The 22,409-nt window shown below is 39.6% G+C and overlaps 2 protein-coding genes across 2 annotated transcripts; one reads left to right on the top strand and one right to left on the bottom strand.

Annotated features, from left to right (window-relative positions):
- The first annotated feature begins 4,936 nt into the window (after positions 1-4,936).
- On the top strand, positions 4,937-9,369 carry LOC113705838 (uncharacterized). Its single transcript, XM_072062697.1, has 5 exons — positions 4,937-6,283; positions 6,467-6,706; positions 6,794-7,133; positions 7,806-8,442; positions 9,363-9,369. Exons 1-5 carry the CDS (start codon positions 4,937-4,939, stop codon positions 9,367-9,369), a joined length of 2,571 nt encoding a protein of 856 aa, XP_071918798.1.
- Positions 9,370-12,515: 3,146 nt separating this feature from the next.
- On the bottom strand, positions 12,516-15,984 carry LOC140013421 (uncharacterized). Its single transcript, XM_072062696.1, has 3 exons — positions 14,830-15,984; positions 13,742-14,075; positions 12,516-13,444 (listed from the first exon to the last, which is right to left on the bottom strand). Exons 1-3 carry the CDS (start codon positions 15,982-15,984, stop codon positions 12,516-12,518), a joined length of 2,418 nt encoding a protein of 805 aa, XP_071918797.1.
- Between the last annotated feature and the right edge of the window lie 6,425 nt (positions 15,985-22,409).

Below are 22,409 nucleotides of genomic sequence, written 5' to 3'. Positions count from 1 at the left end.
TTGAGTTTAAGATTTATCCTTTAGTGTTTTGATATTTGTATACATTTGTATGGAACTGAATGTGATTTTTTTTTTGAAGTTATTGATTACTTGAGGTTTCTTTCTAATCGTTTTGAAAGATTAATAGGGTTAAGGCCCAGTAGGACAAAATTAGTGCGTTATTAAGATCTTATAAAATTTGATATACGAGACATTAAAGTTCATTGAAAGTACTTAGGGACATTGGGATATTGAGGTAAGGATTACATGATTTGTTCTTGGATTGGAATACGTAGATTGATAGATTTCTTGAGGTGATTTTTCTTACTTATGATTGGCTTATTAATGAGGTGATTGAATTTGCGAAAACGCGTGAAAAGATTATCATCTTGTTCCTCGTGAAAAGATTAAAGATACATGACTTACGTGATATCTAGTGTGGAATAGGTTTTACAATTCTTAAGAGCGGGATGCAGAAGAGATATCTGGAGTTTTTGAATTAAGGTATGAATTTCGTTCTCGAAATTCTTTTAAGGGGGAAAGGATGTGATGACCTAGAAAATTATTTTTTCTCACCTCCCAACTATTTGCATTTTTATTTAAATTATATTTTTATAAAATTTGCATTCATTTAGTGATTTATTTGTTAATTGTTAAATGAGTTTCTCTTATTTGCATATTTTAACTTTTGAACGATTAATTTCTCGAAAATTGTTGATTTTGCAACTTATTAGTGAATTTGGCCAAAACCCTAGAAAATTATAAGTTGAGATATTAGTGAAATTAAGAAAGATTTTGGGAGTTAAAAGAAGGTTAGAAAAGCTAAGGATTGATAGTAAGAAAACGTAAGCGGAAGACACTATTGGATACTATTCAAAGTTGACTTGGAGAAACCTTTCTTCTGGCTAGTATTTTAGATTAAAAAAAAAACAACCAAGAGGCCTTCATTTTTCTTCCGTGGCCAGCCGAAATTGAGAGTGTGAGGACTCATGTTTTTTATTTCTAAAATAGTTATTTTTATGATTATTTATCTTAATGTTAGTTAGTTATATTATCGTTACAAGAATTTGGGAGTTAAATGGAGATTTAAAAAACCTATACTAGACTACTAAGGGTGAATAGTTATAATATTGAAGGAATTACATTTGAAGATTAGTGCACAAGTGAAACAAACAAGAGAGAAAACGGTGGTACGACACCCTTGCGTGACACTATTCCTAGTTGACTTTTGAACACCTTTTAGCCACAAATTCCTTAAGCTTCTAAGAGAAGCTTCATAACACAAAACACTCTCTCTCTTCTCACCCCTCTTGGCTGGCCGAACCTTCAAGAGAAAGAAGGGAAAGAAGGCTCCACTCCATTTCACTTCATCTTGCTTCCATTTCTTTCACAAATCACCACCCAACTCACCCATCACTTGGAGATTAGCTTGAGCTTGGTAAAAGGTATTATCTTGGGGAATTTCTTGGAAGTTTGGTGGAGAAAATTTCTGGTTCTTCAAGGGTTAAGAGATACACTTTGATCCTTCCTTTTAATTCAAAGATTTATGGTTGGTTGTGCAAGGGTTTGAATCCTAAGCATGAAACTAGGTAGAGGACTTGAGGAGATTTATTTTTCTTGCTTTTATTGTTAGGCTAGCAGACTTGGTGTGACCTCTAGGTAGCTGCCTTTAGGATTAAATGCTTGTTTAATGTTGTTTATGTGTTGAATGAGAAGAATTACGGTTAGAAGTAGAGAGAAAGTGGAGAAATGAGAGGAACTAGAACTGGCAGAATCTGTCCAGTGCTTTTCATACCTGTGACAGCCCCACCTCTCCCTAGGGCAAACCCTAGGGCATCAGCGGACTGCCTGCCCAACTCTCGCTGGGGTTCAGTCGATCAAAGAACTAGCAACTCAAAATAACTGGGGAAAATAACTTCAAATTAAATCGTACAACCCCAATAACATATAACCGTCATTTAACTTTCCAAACTTAATACGGTAAGCTAAGAGTCACACTTACCATTCCATACTACAATTACAAAACATAAGTCAAACTTATAAATTCAAGCTTACAAAAGTAAGAGGTAAAGTCATCTTAACAAAAGGTTACAAGTTCAAGCAAAACAAAGTTAAGAAAGCTCTCGACCGTTAGTCCATCCCCGATCTGTTAAGAAAAACAAAGGGATTGGGGTGAGCTAAATCTTAGTGATGTTCCAAGTAAAGCAAGTAAACACATAGCCAAATTAAGGCATAAAATAATCAAATAAATATCGTATGATACAATAACAATTAACCACAGTTCAATTCAAGGATACGGGTGGCTTTCAAAAGCCAAAATACCCTTGATCTTGATCATAAATGTCTCCGTTGACTCTCCGTCAACACTTGTAATGAGGAGGGGCTCAAGGCTGCTCAAACTTCTAGTGCTCAAGTCATGCAAATACCCAGTGGTCCAATTACAAGAGCGCGTGCTAGGAGAATTCAAGAATCACTTCAAGCTCTTGTGTGCACGATTCAAGAACGAGTTGGTGATGACTTGAGGACCATTGAAGGATTACATAATGGAGAAACTACTCTATACACTTTCCTTCAAATGGAAGAACCAAGTGAAGACTAGTTCACCAAGTACTAGCTTGCTAATTAGGGTTTTAGTTTCCATTATTAGTTGTTTGTTAGCATTAATAATTTCGGGCAATTTTCACTTCACTTTGGCCGAATTTAGAGTCTTAATTTTAGTCAATTAGTTGTTAGACATTTTCACCCTTAATGAAGGGCAAGGTCGTCCATTGGACATTCTAGGGTTTGAGTCCTGTAAGGCTATATATAGCCTAGGTTTTCATTCATTAAAGGACAGTTTCAGATTTTATAAAATATATGTGAGTTTATTCACTCTCTCTTGTCTCAAGAGAATTTCCTTTGAATACTTGAGAATTAATCTCAAGTTGTTCATCGAACTTATCAATCAAGTAGTCTCCTTGATTGTGGCGTTCTTCTATCTATACTTTTGGTTCACTAAATTTGCTAGTCGTGGGTTAAGGAATCTCCTTAGTTCATGGCTTGTGATTCTAGAAGGGTCAAAGTTCCGCCAATCATCCCAACTTGTTGTTCGTCTAGATCCGTCTCACATCAGTTGGTATCCAGAGCTAGTCGACGACATCAAGTATATCCCGTTGAGGTTCTTTGTTTTTTCTCCTTTTCTTTTCTTCGTAAGTTTTCTAGTATTTGTCTTCAAATCTGGTCGTGTCTTTCTTTGTGTCAAAAAAAAAATTCTGTCCGCCTTTGTTTGTTCTTGTTGCGTCGCTCTTTGTTTTCTTTTGCTTCGTGTCCACTTCGTGCATTACTTGTTGTGTGATTCTGTCTTGAAGCCTGCTTTCAAGTGTAACCGAGTTGTGTACCTTGCATATTCTGTTTGAATAAAAAAAAAAAATTTTTGCGACGGCTAGGGTTTTCACTTGCAATTAGGTTTTCCTTGGGCGCAAGTTTCTTGCCAAATCTGTCCAAACTTTAGTTTATTCCACCAAGTTGTTTTCATTAATTTCCTAAACTGATTTTTGTGGTTAAAATTGTTTGGGGTTGGAATCTTGAAGAGGGACTACAATAATCTAGAGTTTCTTGAAACTAATCTTGAAGTCTTGAAACTTTGATACATGTCTTGATAGTTATTGGAGGATTGAAGGAGAACATTGGATTGACATTAAATTCTGGAATTTTACCCAAGAACAGCCGAGTAATTGTGTGTTCTTAGAGTAAAAAAAAAAAAAAAAAAAGGGCATTCGGGTAACAAACCACAAAGGAGGAAGCCGCACTTTTATTTGCCAATTCTGTCTTGTTACAATTGTTCCAACAAACCAGAAAATTACAACAAGAAAAGCATACTCAAAAGTTTTGACCAACCTCCTCTTGAAAATCTTGCACACCTTGAGTCTTGATCACTTGTATCAGCCGTTGAGATTTTTGAGGATCTTGACCATCTTGGTTCTTGAAGATTTGCACCTCCCTACGTATAAACAGTTTCTTGTATGTCCTTGCATCCATACGGGGCTTTCTTGGCTTAGGAGTAAACCTCTTGGGAGTTTCTTGAGCAGGCCGCTTGGGGTATTCTTGGGTGACGTTGCTTGTGTCATCTTGTGAAGCCATTGTTTAGCACCAAGCGTCAAAAACTGTCCTTGTGTGGAGCAAAGAGGGGAGGGCCGAATTGTTGTTCTAGAGGGAGAGTAAGGGACGAAAATTTTGGGGGCAAGGGTCGGCTTTAAGAAGAGGTAATTCTGGAAAATTTTTGGGTTAGGAAGCTACCAAATCTGGACCAAAAAAAATTTAGGAAGTCCCAGCCGACTTTGAGGGGATTTAAGAAGAGGGAATTCTGGAAAATTTTTGGGAAATAGGAAGCTATCAAATCTGGAAAAATTTTTAGGAAATTCCAGCCGACTTTGAGGGGAATTTAAGAAGAAGGAATTCTGGAAAATTTTTGGGAAATAGGAAGTTACCAAATCTGGGAAAAATTTTAAGGAGGTCCTATCCGACTTTAGGAAATTTCCAAAGAGGTTCTACACCTAACTTGGTTCCAAAAAAATCAATTAGGAAATTAAGTAAACACTTGGGAAACTCCATCATTGTATTTGGACAGTTTTTTTTCCATCAATTTTTCCTCGTTCCATTCCTTGTCGATTTCATTACTTGAGCTTTCCGTTTCTACTCTTGCTTCTTGTTTCTTTGGTACAATTGGATGCTGTTTGATCAAAGTTTGATTGAATTTCTTTGAGAAAATTTCTGATTTCTTCAAAGGAAACAATCAAGTAGGCTTGAGGAGTGAATTGGTGAGAGCATTAGAGTGACATAAACACTTGAGTGAAAACACGAGAGGAGTGAAACACTTAAGGGAGCAAGTGAGGCATTTTCTACTAACAATTTGTCAAGTTTTGCAGGTTTCATCATGTCTCAGGAAAATGAACTTACCATTGCTCAGTTATCACTTAAAATGGATGCTATGTGGAAGGAAATGCAGAGGAGATTTGACCAAAGGCTGGAAACGATCCATGAGCAGATTGATCAACTAAGTTCATCTAGGGTTTCTTCTAGGAAATCTAGGGGAAAATCCACCTTGGAGGAATCTAGTGACTCCAATGCCGATTCAGAACATGAGGCATACGAGCAACGACGACCGAAGAGAAACACAAGAGCAATTGGTGATGCAATCAAAGGGATTAAGATGAAGATTCCTCCATTCCAAGGCAAATCCGATCCGGATACATACCTTGAATGGGAGAGTCGAGTAGAGCTAGTGTTCGATTGTAATGACTACACCGATGCACAAAAATTGAGACTTGCCGTAGTAGAATTCACCGACTATGCCATAGTTTGGTGGGAACAAGTGGTTACAAGCAGGAGGTGTGGTGAACCACCTATAACCACTTGGACTGAGCTCAAGAGACTTATGAAGAAGCGATTTGTACCAAGTCACTACCATAGAGACTTGTACCAAAAACTTCAAACCTTGACACAAGGTCAACGCTCAGTTGAGGACTACTACAAGGACATGGAAATCTCCATGTTGAGAGCTGATATTCAAGAAGATCGAGAGGCTACAATGGCAAGATTTCTCAGTGGTTTAAGGGTTGAAATAGCCGATCAACTTGAGCTTCAATACTATGTGGAGATAGAGGATATGGTAGAGAAGGCTATCAAGATTGAGCAAAGGCTCAAGAGGAGGGGTACAACCAGAAATTATAACCCTCATCCACAAACATTTACTCGACCATTCCAGCCTAGAAGGGAAGAGAGAGGTTCGAATACTTGGACCACTCCAAAGCCGACGAAAGATCAAGGATCAAGCTCACGGCCACCTTTTACCAAAACCGACTCCAAGGTTGTTTCAAAACCAACAATTGAAACTTCAAAACCTAGGAATCGTGACACCAAATGTTGGAAGTGTCAAGGAGTTGGGCATATTGCCAGCCAATGTCCAAACCCAAGGACCATGCTTGTCCTACCAAATGGAGACATTGTCACTGATGATGAAGAGGAGGATTACAAAGACATGCCTCCCTTGGTTGAAGAGGAAGATGAGATAGAGGAGGTTCCAACTCAAGACAAAGTTGGATTGGTAGCAAGAAGGGCACTAGCTACTCAAGCTAGTAAAGATGAGTTTCAACGTGACAACATCTTTTACACGAGGTGCCATGTGACCAACAAGGTATGCAATTTGGTAATTGACCCCGGAAGTTGCACTAATGTTGCTAGTGCATTGATGGTGGAGAAACTAAACTTGCCAACTAGTGAGCACCCCCGTCCCTACAAGCTTCAGTGGTTAAACAAAAGTGGCGAGGTACGTGTTCTTAAACAAGTTTTGGTTACTTTTCGCATTGGTAGGTATGAAGATGATGTTATGTGTGATGTAGTACCCATGCAAGCTGCACATATACTCTTAGGGCGTCCTTGGCAATTTGACAAAAGAGTCACTTTTGATGGTTTCTTGAACAAATACTCTTTTATGCATAATTGTAAAAAGATTACACTTGCACCTCTTACACCTCAACAAGTACATGAGGATCAAGTTAGTCTACAAAAAGAGTATGACTTGCATGCTACCACCAAGAAGGACAACGCCAAAGCTAAGAAATTAGTGTTGGCCGACCCTTCTTCAAGCAAGTTGGATCACTCTCATTCGGTCTTCGAGCCCGCACAGGAGAGAAAACCCAGCATGCTTGCCAAGGTGAAAGACGTGAGAAAGGCTTTGCATTCTAATCAGGTTTTATTTATTTTATTTGGCAAGGAATCCTTACTCACTAATGCTCTTGATGCTTCTTTGCCTAGTGTTATTACTAACCTCTTACAGGAGTATCAAGACGTCTTTCCTGAGGATATACCTAATGGTTTGCCTCCATTAAGGGGGATTGAACATCAAATTGATTTCATTCCTGGCTCTTCCCTTCCAAACAAGGCACCATATAGGACCAATCCTGAGGAAACCAAGGAGCAGCAACGACAAGTGGAGGAGTTGCTTGGTAAGGGTTGGATTCAAGAGAGTCTAAGCCCTTGTGCTGTACCAGTTCTACTTGTTCCAAAGAAAGATGGAGGATGGAGAATGTGCACTGATTGTAGGGCAATTAATGCCATCACGGTAAAGTACCGCCATCCCATACCTCGTTTGGATGACATGTTTGATGAATTACACGGTGCTATCATTTTTACTAAGATTGATTTGAAAAGTGGTTACCATCAAATTCGCATGAAAGAAGGAGATGAATGGATAACTGCATTTAAAACAAAACATGGACTTTTTGAGTGGTTGGTCATGCCTTTTGGGCTAACCAATGCACCAAGTACTTTTATGAGGCTCATGAATCATGTTTTACGCTCCTTCATTGGTAAATTTCTGGTCGTTTACTTTGATGACATTTTGATCTATAGTAAGACTCTAGATGAGCATGTTGTGCATTTACAAATGGTCCTCGATGCACTTCGCAAGGCAAGCCTCTACGCTAACCTTAAGAAGTGTACCTTTTGCACAAATCAATTGGTTTTCCTAGGCTATGTTGTAAGTGAGCAGGGAATCCATGTTGATCAAGAAAAGGTGAAGGCTATTAGCGAATGGCCAACCCCTACCAATGTAAGTGAGGTGAGAAGTTTCCATGGCCTGGCCAGCTTCTATAGGCGGTTTGTCAAGGATTTTAGCACCATTGCTGCCCCACTTACGTCAATTGTCAAGAAAGATGTGCAATTTCATTGGGGAGAGGAGCAAGCTAAGTCTTTCCAATTACTTAAACACAAGCTCACACATGCACCTGTTCTTAGTTTACCTAATTTTGACAAAGCTTTTGAAGTAGAGTGTGATGCTTCTGGTATAGGTATTGGAGCTGTTTTACTCCAAGAGGGTCGCCCAGTTGCCTACTTTAGCGAGAAGTTGAATGGAGCTACTCTAAACTACTCAACCTATGATAAGGAACTAATGGCCTTAGTGCGAGCTCTACAAACATGGCAACATTACCTTCGCCCTCGTGAGTTTGTCTTGCACACAGATCATGAGTCGCTCAAGCATATCAAGTCCCAAGACAAGTTGAGCAAGCGACATGCACGATGGATTACCTTCATTGACAGTTTTACCTTTGTGATCAAATACAAGACAGGTAAGACGAATGTAGTGGCTGATGCACTCTCACGAAGGTATGCACTTATCACTACTTTAGATGCTAAGTTGCTTGGTTTTGAATTCCTTAAAGATCTTTATGCAACTGACTCAGATTTTGGTGAGATTTTTGTCTCCTTGCCACGACACTCTCGTGAGCACTATTTCATCTCTCAGGGGTTCTTATACTACAAGGACAAGCTATGCATTCCCAAGAGCTCCATGCGCACCCTCCTAGTGACCGAAGCTCATGGAGGAGGACTAATGGGACACTTTGGCATTGCCAAGACCTTAATGATTCTCCAAGAGCATTTCTTCTGGCCACGCATGAGGAGTGACGTAGAACGGCACATTGAAAGGTGTGTGACTTGTCACCAAGCCAAATCAAAGGTACACCCTTATGGTCTCTATACACCTTTGCCAATTCCACATGAACCATGGGTTGATCTGTCAATGGATTTTGTGCTTGGACTACATAGGACTAGAAAAGGACATGATTCAATCTATGTGGTAGTTGACCGCTTCTCCAAAATGACCCATTTTATTCCTTGTCTTAAAACAGATGATGCTAAGCATGTTGCAGATTTATTCTTTCGTGAGATAGTTAGATTACATGGCATGCCACGCACTATTGTTTCTGACAGGGATGCCAAATTCCTTAGCTATTTTTGGAAAACTTTGTGGTGTAAACTAGGTACTAAATTGCTATTTTCTACTTCTAGCTACCCACAAACTGATGGTCAAACTGAGGTGGTTAATAGGACTTTATCTACCTTACTGCGCGCAATTATTAAAAAGAACATTAAATCTTGGGAAGATTGCTTACCACATGTGGAATTTGCATACAATCGCACTGTTCATTCTGCTACACATTATTTGCCGTTTGAAATTGTGTATGGTTTTAACCCTCTCACACCTTTGGATTTAACTCCTTTACCTGTTCATGAGAGAGTTAACTTGGATGGTAAGAACAAAGCTGCATATATACGTGAGCTACACACTAAGGTGCGAGCCAACATCGAGAAGTGTACACTTCAATACATCCAAAGTGCCAAGATGGGGCGCCGCAAGATGGTCTTTGAGCCTGGCGATTGGGTATGGATACACATGCACAAAGAGAGGTTCCCAGTCAAAAGGCGTAGTAAGCTACTTCCACGGGGAGATGGTCCATTCCAAGTCCTGGAGCGTATAAATGACAATGCCTACAAACTTGAACTTCCAGGTGAGTATGGGGTACATGCTACTTTTAATGTCTCTGACTTGAGTCCTTTTCATGTAGACGATGAGCTTGATTTGAGGACAAATCGCCTTCAAGAGGAGGGGACTAATGAGGAGGGGCTCAAGGCTGCTCAAACTTCTAGTGCTCAAGTTATGCAAATACCCAGTGGTCCAATTACAAGAACGCGTGCTAGGAGAATTCAAGAATCACTTCAAGCTCTTGTGTGCACGATTCAAGAACGAGTTGGTGATGACTTGAGGACCATTGAAGGATTACATAATGGAGAAACTACTCTATACTCTTTCCTTCAAATGGAAGAACCAAGTGAAGACTAGTGAACCAAGTACTAGCTTGCTAATTAGGGTTTTAGTTTCCATTATTAGTTGTTTGTTAGCATTAATAATTTCGGGCAATTTTCACTTCACTTTGGCCGAATTTAGAGTCTTAATTTTAGTCAATTAGTTGTTAGACATTTTCACCCTTAATGAAGGGCAAGGTCGTCCATTGGACATTCTAGGGTTTGAGTCCTGTAAGGCTATATATAGCCTAGGTTTTCATTCATTAAAGGACAGTTTCAGATTTTATAAAATATATGTGAGTTTATTCACTCTCTCTTGTCTCAAGAGAATTTCCTTTGAATACTTGAGAATTAATCTCAAGTTGTTCATCGAACTTATCAATCAAGTAGTCTCCTTGATTGTGGCGTTCTTCTATCTATACTTTTGGTTCACTAAATTTGCTAGTCGTGGGTTAAGGAATCTTCTTAGTTCGTGGCTTGTGATTCTAGAAGGGTCAAAGTTCCGCCAATCATCCCAACTTGGTGTTCGTCTAGATCCGTCTCACATCAACTTGTATACACAGCATATCAAGTCCGTAGAACACCACTTTCACCTGCCTCCGTCCACCAATCAACCCCCCACCGGGCCCGCATTCCATAAACAGTAGTTAGGTAATACTCGAGTATACCGGTTTCAGTGAATAGTAAACAGTCCTCAAGGTTTATCGGTTTTCTCGACCAAACCCTTGCTGGCTCGATACGGCCGACTCACCTGTGAGGTTGGGTACCCAAACAGTAACAGTAGTCGGTGGAATATCCTCCACGCAACTTAAGCACAGTCACATATAGCAGTATTTCATCCCATGGTAATTCATTCAATAAATAGAGCCTCAGTAAACAAACAAGGAAGGTCGAGTATGATAAAGTACACACTCGCCTCAATTTTATTAAAACAGTGTTTGGCTCAAGCAACATCAATTCAATAATTTCAAGTACACAATATTCCACATAACAAGTAACGGGTAGTGGAACACTCACCTGTCAAGCAAAAGTAACGATCGATGTCAAATGTCTTAGTTATGACCACCTTCGTTTCCCAAACCTAGGCAACGAGTAAAATCGTTAACAATTAGATTCATGCCCCACTAGGTTAGGCTCATTAAGAGGCCAAGTGAGTAGTCTAAGCTACTTAATCCATCATGCAAACAAGGTCCAAACCATGGTAAAAGTTCATGAGAAAACAAGTTTAGTAGATGCATGAAAGTTTGGCAAAAGAAAAGTTCCAATCGGGCTTTAAGAGTTTCTTCTCGGGTGTACAGTCTTGCCCTGGCAGTCTTAGGAAAATGGTCATAATTCACTATAGAAAAGTCAAAATTAGGTGCCGTCAGTGGAGTTGGAAACTAGACTCGAAGGGCTTTCGAACAGTACCAAGTTCACACCGTGGTTCATCTCCTATCAACAACAGTAACTCAGACAAGGTGGCTGTTTTTCCAACCCTGGATCAGCATTACCCTTATACCATACTACTCTAGTTCTAGGGCTAACTTCATTAATTTTGAACCAAATTCACCCAATTCACTCCTCAAGTAATCATATACAAGGATTCAAGTCACCTAGAATCAAGGGAATTCACAACATAACATACAACATGATTTAAGGCAGCCACAATGATCTCATAACTACAAGAATCCAAAAACAGTCTACTAATGGTTCAAAAACACCACTTTACTTGCTTCAATTCCATTCCAACTTACTTATGGCTTAACCAATAGTTAACCTAGTTTATTAGACTTGATTAGGGCATAATTTTAACAACAAAATTGAGGGAAAACCCCTCATACAAGAACCGGTCAGCCAAGACAAAACACAACCAGCCCACTCTTTTCAACACTTGTTCAACCTTCATCCTTACATGTTTTTCACCCAAATCATCATATCAAGTGATAGATCTAGCTCAAAAGAGGTTTAAAACATAATAATACCTCATCAACAAACATGAATAAGATTCAAACATTTCATCAAACACTTGGTGTGCATACTAAGAACCTAGCTACTACTTGTTTAATTCAAGAAACTAGCCTCACACCTCAACCAAACAACTTGTATCTTTGGTATTAACACTTCAAGTGCATGATCTATCATCAAAAGCCAAGATTTAAAGAACATATACCTCTCTTGTGGTGAGCTTGAACCACCAAAATCAATCCACCAAAGTAAGTCTTCAAGCTTGAAGAAAACACTTAGAGTTGGAAGAACTCTCTTACTAACTCAAATCTTTCTCTTTTGATTGTTGTTCTTGATTTGCTAGGGTAAGAAAGCAAGGTTATGGAGCTCACTCACTCTCTCTCTTGAGGCTAAGAAATTCGGCCAACACAAAGAAAAAGAAAGGCTTTGGCTAGTTTAAATAATCTTCAAATCTTGGGTCTAACAAGATACTTGGCTAGGGTTTTGCCACATGTCCACTTACTTGTCCAATTCTTTCCTAATCTTTGACTAATGGTGTCTTAACCTTTCCAAATGTACCAATACTTAACTAGCACCTATAATCCTACATGTAAGGTCTCTACTACTAATATAAAGACACTTGGTAAAATGCAAGTGGTGTATTAATTAAAATCAACTCAAGAAAAATGTTTTATTTCAAGTAAAAAGGAATGAAGTGTAATGCATGAAAATTATTGTAATACCTAGAAAAGCTAATGTAAGGGCATATAATATATGATTTAAATCCTAGAATAAGGCAATTAATTTGGGGAAATTGTGCTTTAAAAAAAATGAAGGTTCTCACACTCTCTCCCCCTTAAAGAATTTCGTTCTCGAAATTCTCACCTTGATCACTGAATAGCTTAGGGTATTTGGCGCGAATGTCCTCTCCCACTTCCCAAGTAGCTTCCTCTATCTCATGGTTTCTCCACAAAAACCTTTACCAAGGGTATCTACTTAGTCCTCAATTCGTTCACTTTTCGATCTAAGATTTGCACTGGCCTTTCCTCGTAGGTTAAAGATTCATCAATGTCAATTTCCTCTGGTTTCAGTATATGAGTGGGATTTGGATGATATTTTTTCAACATGGACACGTGAAATACATCATGAACCCTGGATAGACTTGTTGGTAACTCCAATCGATATGCCACGTTTCCAACTCGTTGAAGGATTTTGAACGGTCCTACATATCTTGGATGAAGCTTCTTTCCTTTTCCTACCGTGAGACTTCGAAGTGGCATAACCTTCAAGAATACCTTGTCCCCAACCTCAAACTCCAAGTCCTTTCGTCGATTATCAGCGTAACTCTTTTGTCGACTTTGCGCTGTCTGAAGCCTCTGACGTATCACTTTCACTTTCTCATACGCATCCTCGATCCATGGTACTGCAACTGGGTCTAAAACTCTTCTCTCTCCTACTTCATCCCAAAATATTGGTGATCGGCACTTTCTTCCATAGAGAGCTTCATATGGTGCCATTTGTATTGAAGAATGGTAACTATTATTGTATGCAAATTCAACCAGAGCCATGTATTGTCCCCAACTTCCACCAAAATCTAGAATACAGGTCCTCAACATGTCTTCAAGTGTCTGAATGGTCCTCTCCGATTGTCCATCAGTTTGGGGATGATAGGTAATACTAAAATTCAACTTGGTCCCTAAGGTTCCTTGTAATTGTTGCCAAAAACGAGACACAAATCGTGGGTCTCTATCAGACACAATGCTTACAGGGATCCCATGTAACCTCACAATCTCATCCATGTAAAGTTGGGCCAATTTCTCCATAGAATATTTCATATTTACAGGTAAGAAATGAGCAGATTTGGTCAACCTGTCTACTATTACCCAAACGGCGTCGTGACCTTTCTGGGTACGGGGTAACCCTGATACAAAATCCATAGTAATATGTTCCCATTTCCACTCAGGAATCTCCAAAGGTTGCAGAAAACCTGAGGGCTTTTGATGCTCAACTTTCACTTGTTGGCACACCAAACGTTTTTGGACAAACTGAGCAATTTCCTTCTTCATCTTATCCCACCAATACAGCCTTTTCAAATCTTGGTACATTTTATTACTTCCAGGATGTACTGTATACTTGGACCGATGTGCCTCTTCCAAACTATTCTTTTTTATCACTTCATCTTGTGGTACCACTATTCGATCTCGAAATTTCAAGATACCTTCGGAACTCATGTTAAAGTCTTGTAACTCCCTTTTCTGCACTTCTCCTGTCCACTTTTGCACCATCCGGTCATTCCTTTGAGCCTCTTTAATGCGGTCCAACAAATCAGCTCTTACTGTAATATTGCAGAAAATTACCCTCTGTCGGTCTAATCGCGGGTTCCATTCACTCACTTCCTCCAACAAATTCCATTCCTTAGCCATCAATCCAGCTATTTGCACTTGTCGGCTTAAAGCGTCCGCTACAACATTGGCCTTGCCTTGGTGATAGTTAATTGTACAGTCATAATCCTCAAAAAATTCCACCCATCGACGCTGTCTCAAGTTTAACTCCTTTTGAGAGAATAGGTATTTCAAACTCTTATGGTCGGTATACACCTCAAAAGTCACTCCATATAAGTAATGACTCCACTTCTTTAATGCAAAAACTACAGCGGCCAATTCTAAGTCATGAGTGGGGTAATTTCGCTCGTAACTTCCTAGAGGCATAGGCAATTACACTCCCATTTTGCATTAGAACACCTCCCAAACCTTCCCTTGAGGCATCCGTATATACAGTAAAATTATCTCTCCCATTTGGTAAAGCTAAAACAGGTGTCGACCTTAACCGTTTCTTCAACTCTCGAAAACTAGATTCACACTTAGAATTCCAAACAAACTGACCATGCTTCTTAGTTAAGTCGGTTAAAGGACCGGCTAACTTGAAGAAATCTTTGATAAATCGACGGTTATACCCGGCTAAACCTAGAAAACTACGGACCTCAGTCGGGGTTTTCGGGTGTTTCCACTCAGCTACAGCCTCCACTTTCACTGGATCCACAGAAATTCCATCTTTAGATATTATATGCCCTAGAAAAGAAAGTTGCTCCAACCAAAACTCGCATTTGCTAAACTTGGCAAATAACTGATGTTCGCTTAAAGTCTGTAAAACTATCTTCAAATGCCGTTCGTGATCCTCTCGAGTCTTGGAATACACCAAAATATCATCGATAAATACTACAACAAATTGATCCAAGTAGGGTTTAAAGACTCGATGCATTAAATCCATAAATGCAGCAGGGGCATTTGTTAAACCAAAGGGCATTACAGCGAACTCAAAATGACCATATCTGGAATTAAAGGCAGTTTTCGATATATCCTCTTGCCTAATTCGTAACTGGTAGTAGCCTTGCCTCAAGTCCAACTTAGATAAAACTACTACTCCTTGTAGTTGGTCAAACAATTCATCAATGTGTGGCAAGGGATATTTATTTTTCACCGTAACATCATTTAAGCCACGATAGTCAATGCACAGTCTTAAACTACCATCCTTTTTCTTAACAAATAATACCGGCGCTCCCCACGGTGACTCACTTTCTCGAACAAACCCTCGCTCTAACAGATCTTGCAATTGCAGTTTCAACTCCTTAAGTTCGGCGGGGGCCATTCGGTATGGCGTTTTTGCAATGAGAGTAGTTCCAGGTACTAAATCGATCTTAAATTCTATTTCCCTTTCTGGTGGCATTGATTTCAACTCATCGGGAAAGACATCAGGAAATTCATTCACTACTAAAACATCCTCCAGTTTCACTTTATCTCCAGGAATATTAATTAAGAAGGCTAAGTAGCCTTGCGCCCCCTTACTCAACAACTTTCTGGCTCGGATTCCCGAAACAAGTGCAGACGAGGCTAACCTACCTCTCACGTCCAACCTTAAAGTTACCTCTCCGGGTATCGAGAGTTCTACCACCTTTGTTTTACAGTTCAATTGAGCGTTATAACGGGCCAACAAATCCATGCTTATAATTACATCGTACCCCTTAAGGTCTAAACTTATCAAGTCACCCACTAACTTCCGTTCTCCTACCCAAATCTCGCAATTTTTATAGGCTATATTGGTAATTAGGCTTTGATCTCCAGTAGGTGTTTTAACTTCTAAATCATATGGCAACTTAACAGGGTTCACAGCAATACCACACATAAAGGCAAGTTTCACAAAAGAATGGGTTGCCCCAGGGTCAATCAAAAGCTTAGCTAAGCGGTGGAATACAGGGATCGTACCTTCCACTACTTCCGAGGAATCTGGAACTCGCCGGTGGTCCAAAGCAAAAACCCTAGCAGAGGTTTTAGGTCGACTTGCACTGGCGGTAGGTTGATTAGGGTTTGACTTTTCCGACTGGGTACCCCCGTTCCCGTCACGATTCTTAACAGGGCAAGTGGCAATCTGGTGTTCAGAACTTCCACAAACAAGGCACTTCTTCATCTTTTTCCAGCAATTATCTTCGGTATGATTTGGCTTACCACAATATCCACAGCTTACACGTGTGGTGGGTGCGGGAACTCCTTAGGAGATAGTTCTCTGTTGTCCCTGTCCCCTTCCACTTTGAGCTCCTCTAGATGAAGCTCCACCTCTTGGTGTCCCCGCAGTTCGGGCTCCACTCGCACCCCTTCCAAACTTCGGAGGTGGCACATTCTGATCACTTCGGCCAAGAGTACTACTAGATGCACTACGCCTCTTAGCCTGAAAGGTCCGAACTTGAGATCGGGTCTGCTCCACACGTTGAGCCTTTTCAAGCGCATCTTTAAAGGTGTCAATTCGAGCGGCAACTAAATCCTTTTGGATTTCTACATTCAAACCTTGTATAAACCGCCTTATGCGCTTTTGTTCACTTACTACCAATTTTGGAGCAAACTTGGAAAGTCGGGTGAACTGCGTCTCATACTCTGCCACACTTGAAGTGCCTTGGCGCAGTTTAATGAACTCGTCCTCCCTTTTCTCCTGAATTAAGGGTGGAAGAAATTTCTCATTAAATTTCCTAGTGAAGTTTAACCAAGTACGTGGGGTTTGCTCCCTTTCCCACTTGGCCCTTACTACGTTCCACCAGGAACGGGCCGCACCTTCCAGCTGGAAAACGGCGAAGGTAACTTGCCTCTCTTCAGAGTAATGCAACGCGGCGAATATATCCTCCATTCGCTCGAACCAATTCTCGGCAACTTCAGGTTCAGGTCCTCCAAGAAATTTTGGAGGAGCAAATTTTTGAAACCGCTCCAGGGCCCTATCCTCGCCTACTTCGGGGTCCCTTTGTTGGTTACCAGGTACTTGACCCTGCTGGTCCACCAAGTGGGCCAACAAATCAGTCATTCGATTAATAGCTGTTGCTACTTGGTCCCCTCCATCACCTCGGGGTCCCTGGTTTTGATTCGCCACCGAACCTTGTTCCTCCCCTTGATCTTGGACTTGCCTGGATTCTCGTCCACGGCCCCGAGTACGTCTTTGTCTCGTCTCCATAATTACTCAGTGGCCTAGTGCCCAAGTATGATAACTAATCGGGTAAGCAAATATGATAAACGATAGATGCTTATGTATAATGAAAAGTCAAATAAGAAATGAAAATCGAAATCACGATAAGCAAGTGAAATGCACCGCAGTTAAAATTAATGACGGAATAAAGTCAAAGTCAAGGTCAAAATCAACAGTCAACAGTCAACAATCAAAGATCAAGGTCAACAATCAAAGTATTATACATTAAAAGGCTCATAGCAGTCATTTACAAGATAACGAGACCAAAATAGCAAGTACGAGCCCCCAAAAGTACAGATATAGTCATATCAAGCAAAACCTAACACAAGTAGTCAAAAGGAGCTATACAACCACCAGGTCATCACATCCCCTAACCTTCCTATGTACAAGGTCAAAATCATCCACTATCCTAGCCTAATGGGGAAGGCCTAGTCCGTGGCGGGACTAGCTGACCCCCCAACCTCAGTAGGTTCCTCTCCGGAACCAATACCAGTGTAAGAAGCCTCATCACTTGCTTCTCCTAGCAGATCGTCACAAGCATTCAGAATGGACTCCGCTCTAGTCCTCACCTTCATTGCCCTAGTAACCATGCGTTCCTGAGTTTCCCCCAACTGTGCGCAAAGATCGTCAATCCTCTCTTGGCCCTCAACCGTGTCATACTCGAGCTCCTTAATCCGCTCGGCTTGCATCTTATTGGCTTCCTTTAGTTGCTTCACCTCGGCTTCAAGCCTAGCATTATCCCTGGCAAGCTCCTTACGCTCTTTTACCACCGCCAACACTACTTCATTAGGGTAGGCATAAGTATGACGGCACTCGCAACGCCTATAGCGGTTTGACGGGCTCCAATAAACTCTAGCTCCTCCAGGCCGGATTTGATACTTAATCATGGGGAGTACTCCTTGGGGCTTCTCACCAGCAGGACTATCACTATGGCCGCTAGGTCTGTCCATCCTACACAAAAGTGTAGATAAGCTTTAGTACTCTTAAGGGAATTAATCAACTATAATCCTCAAGTCGGAAATTTCTAATTCGCCCAGGCTAATTCAAACCTAGGCTCTGATACCAACTGTAATAGCCCCACCTCTCCCTAGCGCGAACCCTAGGGTATCAGCGGACGACCTGCCCAGCTCTCGCCGGGGTTCAGTCGATCAAAGAACTAGCAACTCAAAATAACTGGGGAAAATAACTTCAAATTAAATCGTACAACCCTAATAACATATAACCGTCATTTAACTTTCCAAACTTAATATGGTAAGCTAAGAGTCACACTTACCATTCCATACTACAATTACAAAACATAAGTCAAACTTATAAATTCAAGCTTACAAAAGTAAGAGGTAAAGTCATCTTAACAAAAGGTTACAAGTTCAAGCAAAACAAAGCTAAGAAAGCTCTCGACCGTTAGTCCATCCCCGATCTATTAAGGAAAACAAAGGGATTGAGGTGAGCTAAAGCTCAGTGATGTTCCAAGTAAAGCAAGTAAACAGATAGCCAAATTAAGGCATAAAATAATCAAATAAATATCGTATGATACAATAACAATTAACCACAGTTCAATTCAAGGATACGGGTGGCTTTCAAAAGCCAAAATACCCATGATCTTGATCATAAATGTCTCCGTTGACTCTTCGTCAACACTTGTATACACAGAATATCAAGTCCGTAGAACACCACTTTCACCTGCCTCCGTCCACCAATCAACCCCCCACCGGGCCCGCACTCCATAAACAGTAGTTAGGTAATACTCGAGTATACCGGTTTCAGTGAACAGTAAACAGTCCTCAAGGTTTATCGGTTTTCTCGACCAAGCCCTTGCTGGCTCGATACGGCCGACTCACCTGTGAGGTTGGGTACCCAAACAGTAACGGTAGTCGGTGGAATATCCTCCACGCAACTTAAGCACAGTCACATATAGCAGTATTTCATCCCATGGTAATTCATTCAATAAATAGAGCCTCAGTAAACAAACAAGGAAGGTCGAGTATGATAAAGTACACACTCGCCTCAATTTTATTAAAACAGTGTTTGGCTCAAGCAATATCAATTCAATAATTTCAAGTACACAATATTCCACATAACAAGTAACAGGTAGTGGAACACTCACCTGTCAAGCAAAAGTAACGATCGATGTCAAATGTCTTAGTTATGACCACCTTCGTTTCCCAAACCTAGGCAACGAGTAAAATCGTTAACAATTAGATTCATGCCCCACTAGGTTAGGCTCATTAAGAGGCCAAGTGAGTAGTCTAAGCTACTTAATCCATCATGCAAACAAGGTCCAAACCATGGTAAAAGTTCATGAGAAAACAAGTTTAGTAGATGCATGAATGTTCAGCAAAAGAAAAGTTCCAATCGGGCTTTAAGAGTTTCTTCTCGGATGCACAGTCTTGCCCTGGCAGTCTTAGGAAAACGGTCATAACTCACTGTAGTTCTAGGAAAACAGTCTTGCCCTGGCAGTCTTATACCATACTACTCTAGTTCTAGGGCTAACTTCATTAATTTTGATCGAAATTCACCCAATTCACTCCTCAAGTAATCATATACAAGGATTCAAGTCACCTAGAATCAAGGGAATTCACAACATAACATACAACATGATTTAAGGCAGCCACAATGATCTCATAACTACAAGAATCCTAAAACAGTCTACTAATGGTTCAAAAACACCACTTTACTTGCTTCAATTCCGTTCCAACTTACTTATGGCTTAACCAATAGTTAACCTAGTTTATTAGACTTGATTAGGGCATAATTTTAACAACAAAATTGAGGGAAAACCCTTCCTACAAGAACCGGTCAGCCAAGACAAAACACAACCAGCCCACTCTTTTCAACACTTGTTCAACCTTCATCCTTACATGTTTTTCACCCAAATCATCATATCAAGTGATAGATCTAGCTCAAAAGAGGTTTAAAACATAATAATACCTCATAAACAAACATGAATAAGATTCAAACATTTCATCAAACACTTGGTGTGCATACTAAGAACCTAGCTACTACTTGTTTAATTCAAGAAACTAACCTCACGCCTCAACCAAACAACTTGTATCTTTGCTATTAACACTTCAAGTGCATGATCTATCATCAAAAGCCAAGATTTAAAGAACATATACCTCTCTTGTGGTGAGCTTGAACCACCAAAATCAATCCACCAAAGTAAGTCTTCAAGCTTGAAGAAAACACTTAGAGTTGGAAGAACTCTCTTACTAACTCAAATCTTTCTCTTTTGATTGTTGTTCTTGATTTGCTAGGGTAAGAAAGCAAGGTTATGGAGCTCACTCACTCTCTCTCTTGAGGCTAAGAAATTTGGCCAACACAAAGAAAAAGAAAGGCTTTGGCTAGTTTAAATAATCTTCAAATCTTGGGTCTAACAAGATACTTGGCTAGGGTTTTGCCACATGTCCACTTACTTGTCCAATTCTTTCCTAATCTTTGACTAATGGTGTCTTAACCTTTCCAAATGTACCAATACTTAACTAGCACCTATAATCCTACATGTAAGGTCTCTACTACTAATATAAAGACACTTGGTAAAATGCAAGTGGTGTATTAATTAAAATCAACTCAAGAAAAATGTTTTATTTCAAGTAAAAAGGAATGAAGTGTAATGCATGAAAATTATTGTAATACCTAGAAAAGCTAATGTAAGGGCATATAATATATGATTTAAATCCTAGAATAAGGCAATTAATTTGGGGAAATTGTGCTTTAAAAAAATGAGGGTTCTCACAATACCTGCTTTTCAAATTTTTGTGGGTTGTTTTGCTGTGAAATTGGTTGATATATGTTGTATAGGGTGTGTAGAAAGTTTTTACCAAAAATCATTTGAATTGGTTGAGCAAAACTTAAAATTTCGAAATTTGAAGAAAACTGAAAAATGTGTTCAGGCAGTCTGAATAGGGCCCCTTTGATCGAACATAACTTTTTGTACAAAAGTCAAAATTGAGTGCTATCTATGGCATTTGAAACTAGACATTTGTAGCTTTCCAACGGTATAAAATTCACTTTCTAGATTGAACTGAGTGAGCCATAGTGATTCGGCAAAATTGCTGTCCTGTTCTGACGGTCTATCCGAGATAATGGTAGAAGCTGCAATTTGTGGCTTGAATTCGAGTTACTTGTGAACTGATTTTGAAAATGATTTGTTCTGATAAAATGTAGAGTTTTCATTCTAGTTTCCAACTCCACCAACCATTCTTAATTTCAAGTTGTATTGAGTGAGATATGGTTCACTTTACAAACTGTACCAAAGCTGGAAATCTGGAAAACGTTTTCTTCTTGATAGCCGACTGGTTAGGTTTAATTTGGGACATTTTGTTTTAAAACTCTTGATGTCCATTGCTTGTCAAATGCTTATTAAGTATTCCTAGAACCTTGGTTTCAAAAATGGATATAATTGGAGTTGATTTCATGGTGCAAAATGTTTGAAAAATGAAAAGAAAGCAAGAAGACAGATTTGCTTTAAGAATTTCCTAAACTTTGGTAGTTTTGTTAACTACCTTCCCGTATGATTTTTTTACGTGAAATTTGATAGAGGAGTAGTCCTCATATGGAAGTTGAATTGTACCAAATTTAGTGTTATTTTAAGGCCATTTCAATACCCAAATGATGTCCCAAAGTTTACTTTTAAAATCTTAAAATTCACTGTTTAGTAGTGAAATTTTACAGACTTTGAACTGCTGTATCTTGATACTCAAGACTCCGAATTTAGTTCCATTTGTTGTGTTTGAAACTTTATTAGGAACTATTATTGTGTTACAAATTTCAAAAACTAGTTCACTTTCTGTGAATTTTGCCAAATTTTCAAAGATTGCCGAAAGACATGACTGAAACTGCCTTGCTTGTTCAGATCAGTCACTTTGAGCTGAAATTTGAATGTCTTCCATTTAGAATCTTGGAAAAGTGTCTTCTAGAAATTTTTAGAACTTTGAAAGTTTTTCAATTTTAGACCTACTAAGTGAAAGATCTGAAATTTCAAAGATTGTCACTTAAAACTGAATTTTACTGACTTGTTGGGAAATGAGTTTTTGGAAACTCTTCCCTATCCTTTGATATTGATTGACCATTCTAAACTTGATTTCATGGAGGAAATCAGTTTTTTTTGTGTTATTAAACACCACTTTTGAGTCTCGATTTTCGAGTAATTAAGTCTCTCTTTCATGACACTTTCTTAGTATTGTACAAGTGTACAATCTTCCTTGTTAGCAAGGGGTTTGTAAGTAATAGTGTGTGATAGTCAATTATTATTTGCTCAGGCACTCAAGCGGACCTTCAAGAGGATCTCGAAGTGGACGCCTAAAAACTTGTTTGAGCACTTACTCCCTTATTTTGATTGGTAAGTGTCAAGTACATGACTTGTTGCAATTATGTGAATTGCTTCTTAT

Source organism: Coffea arabica, chromosome 8c (genome assembly GCF_036785885.1).
Source record: "Coffea arabica cultivar ET-39 chromosome 8c, Coffea Arabica ET-39 HiFi, whole genome shotgun sequence".
Taxonomy (NCBI): Eukaryota; Viridiplantae; Streptophyta; class Magnoliopsida; order Gentianales; family Rubiaceae; genus Coffea; species Coffea arabica.
The sequence above is the reverse complement of the archived record's forward strand: the minus strand, read 5'-3'. Positions and strand labels throughout refer to the sequence as shown.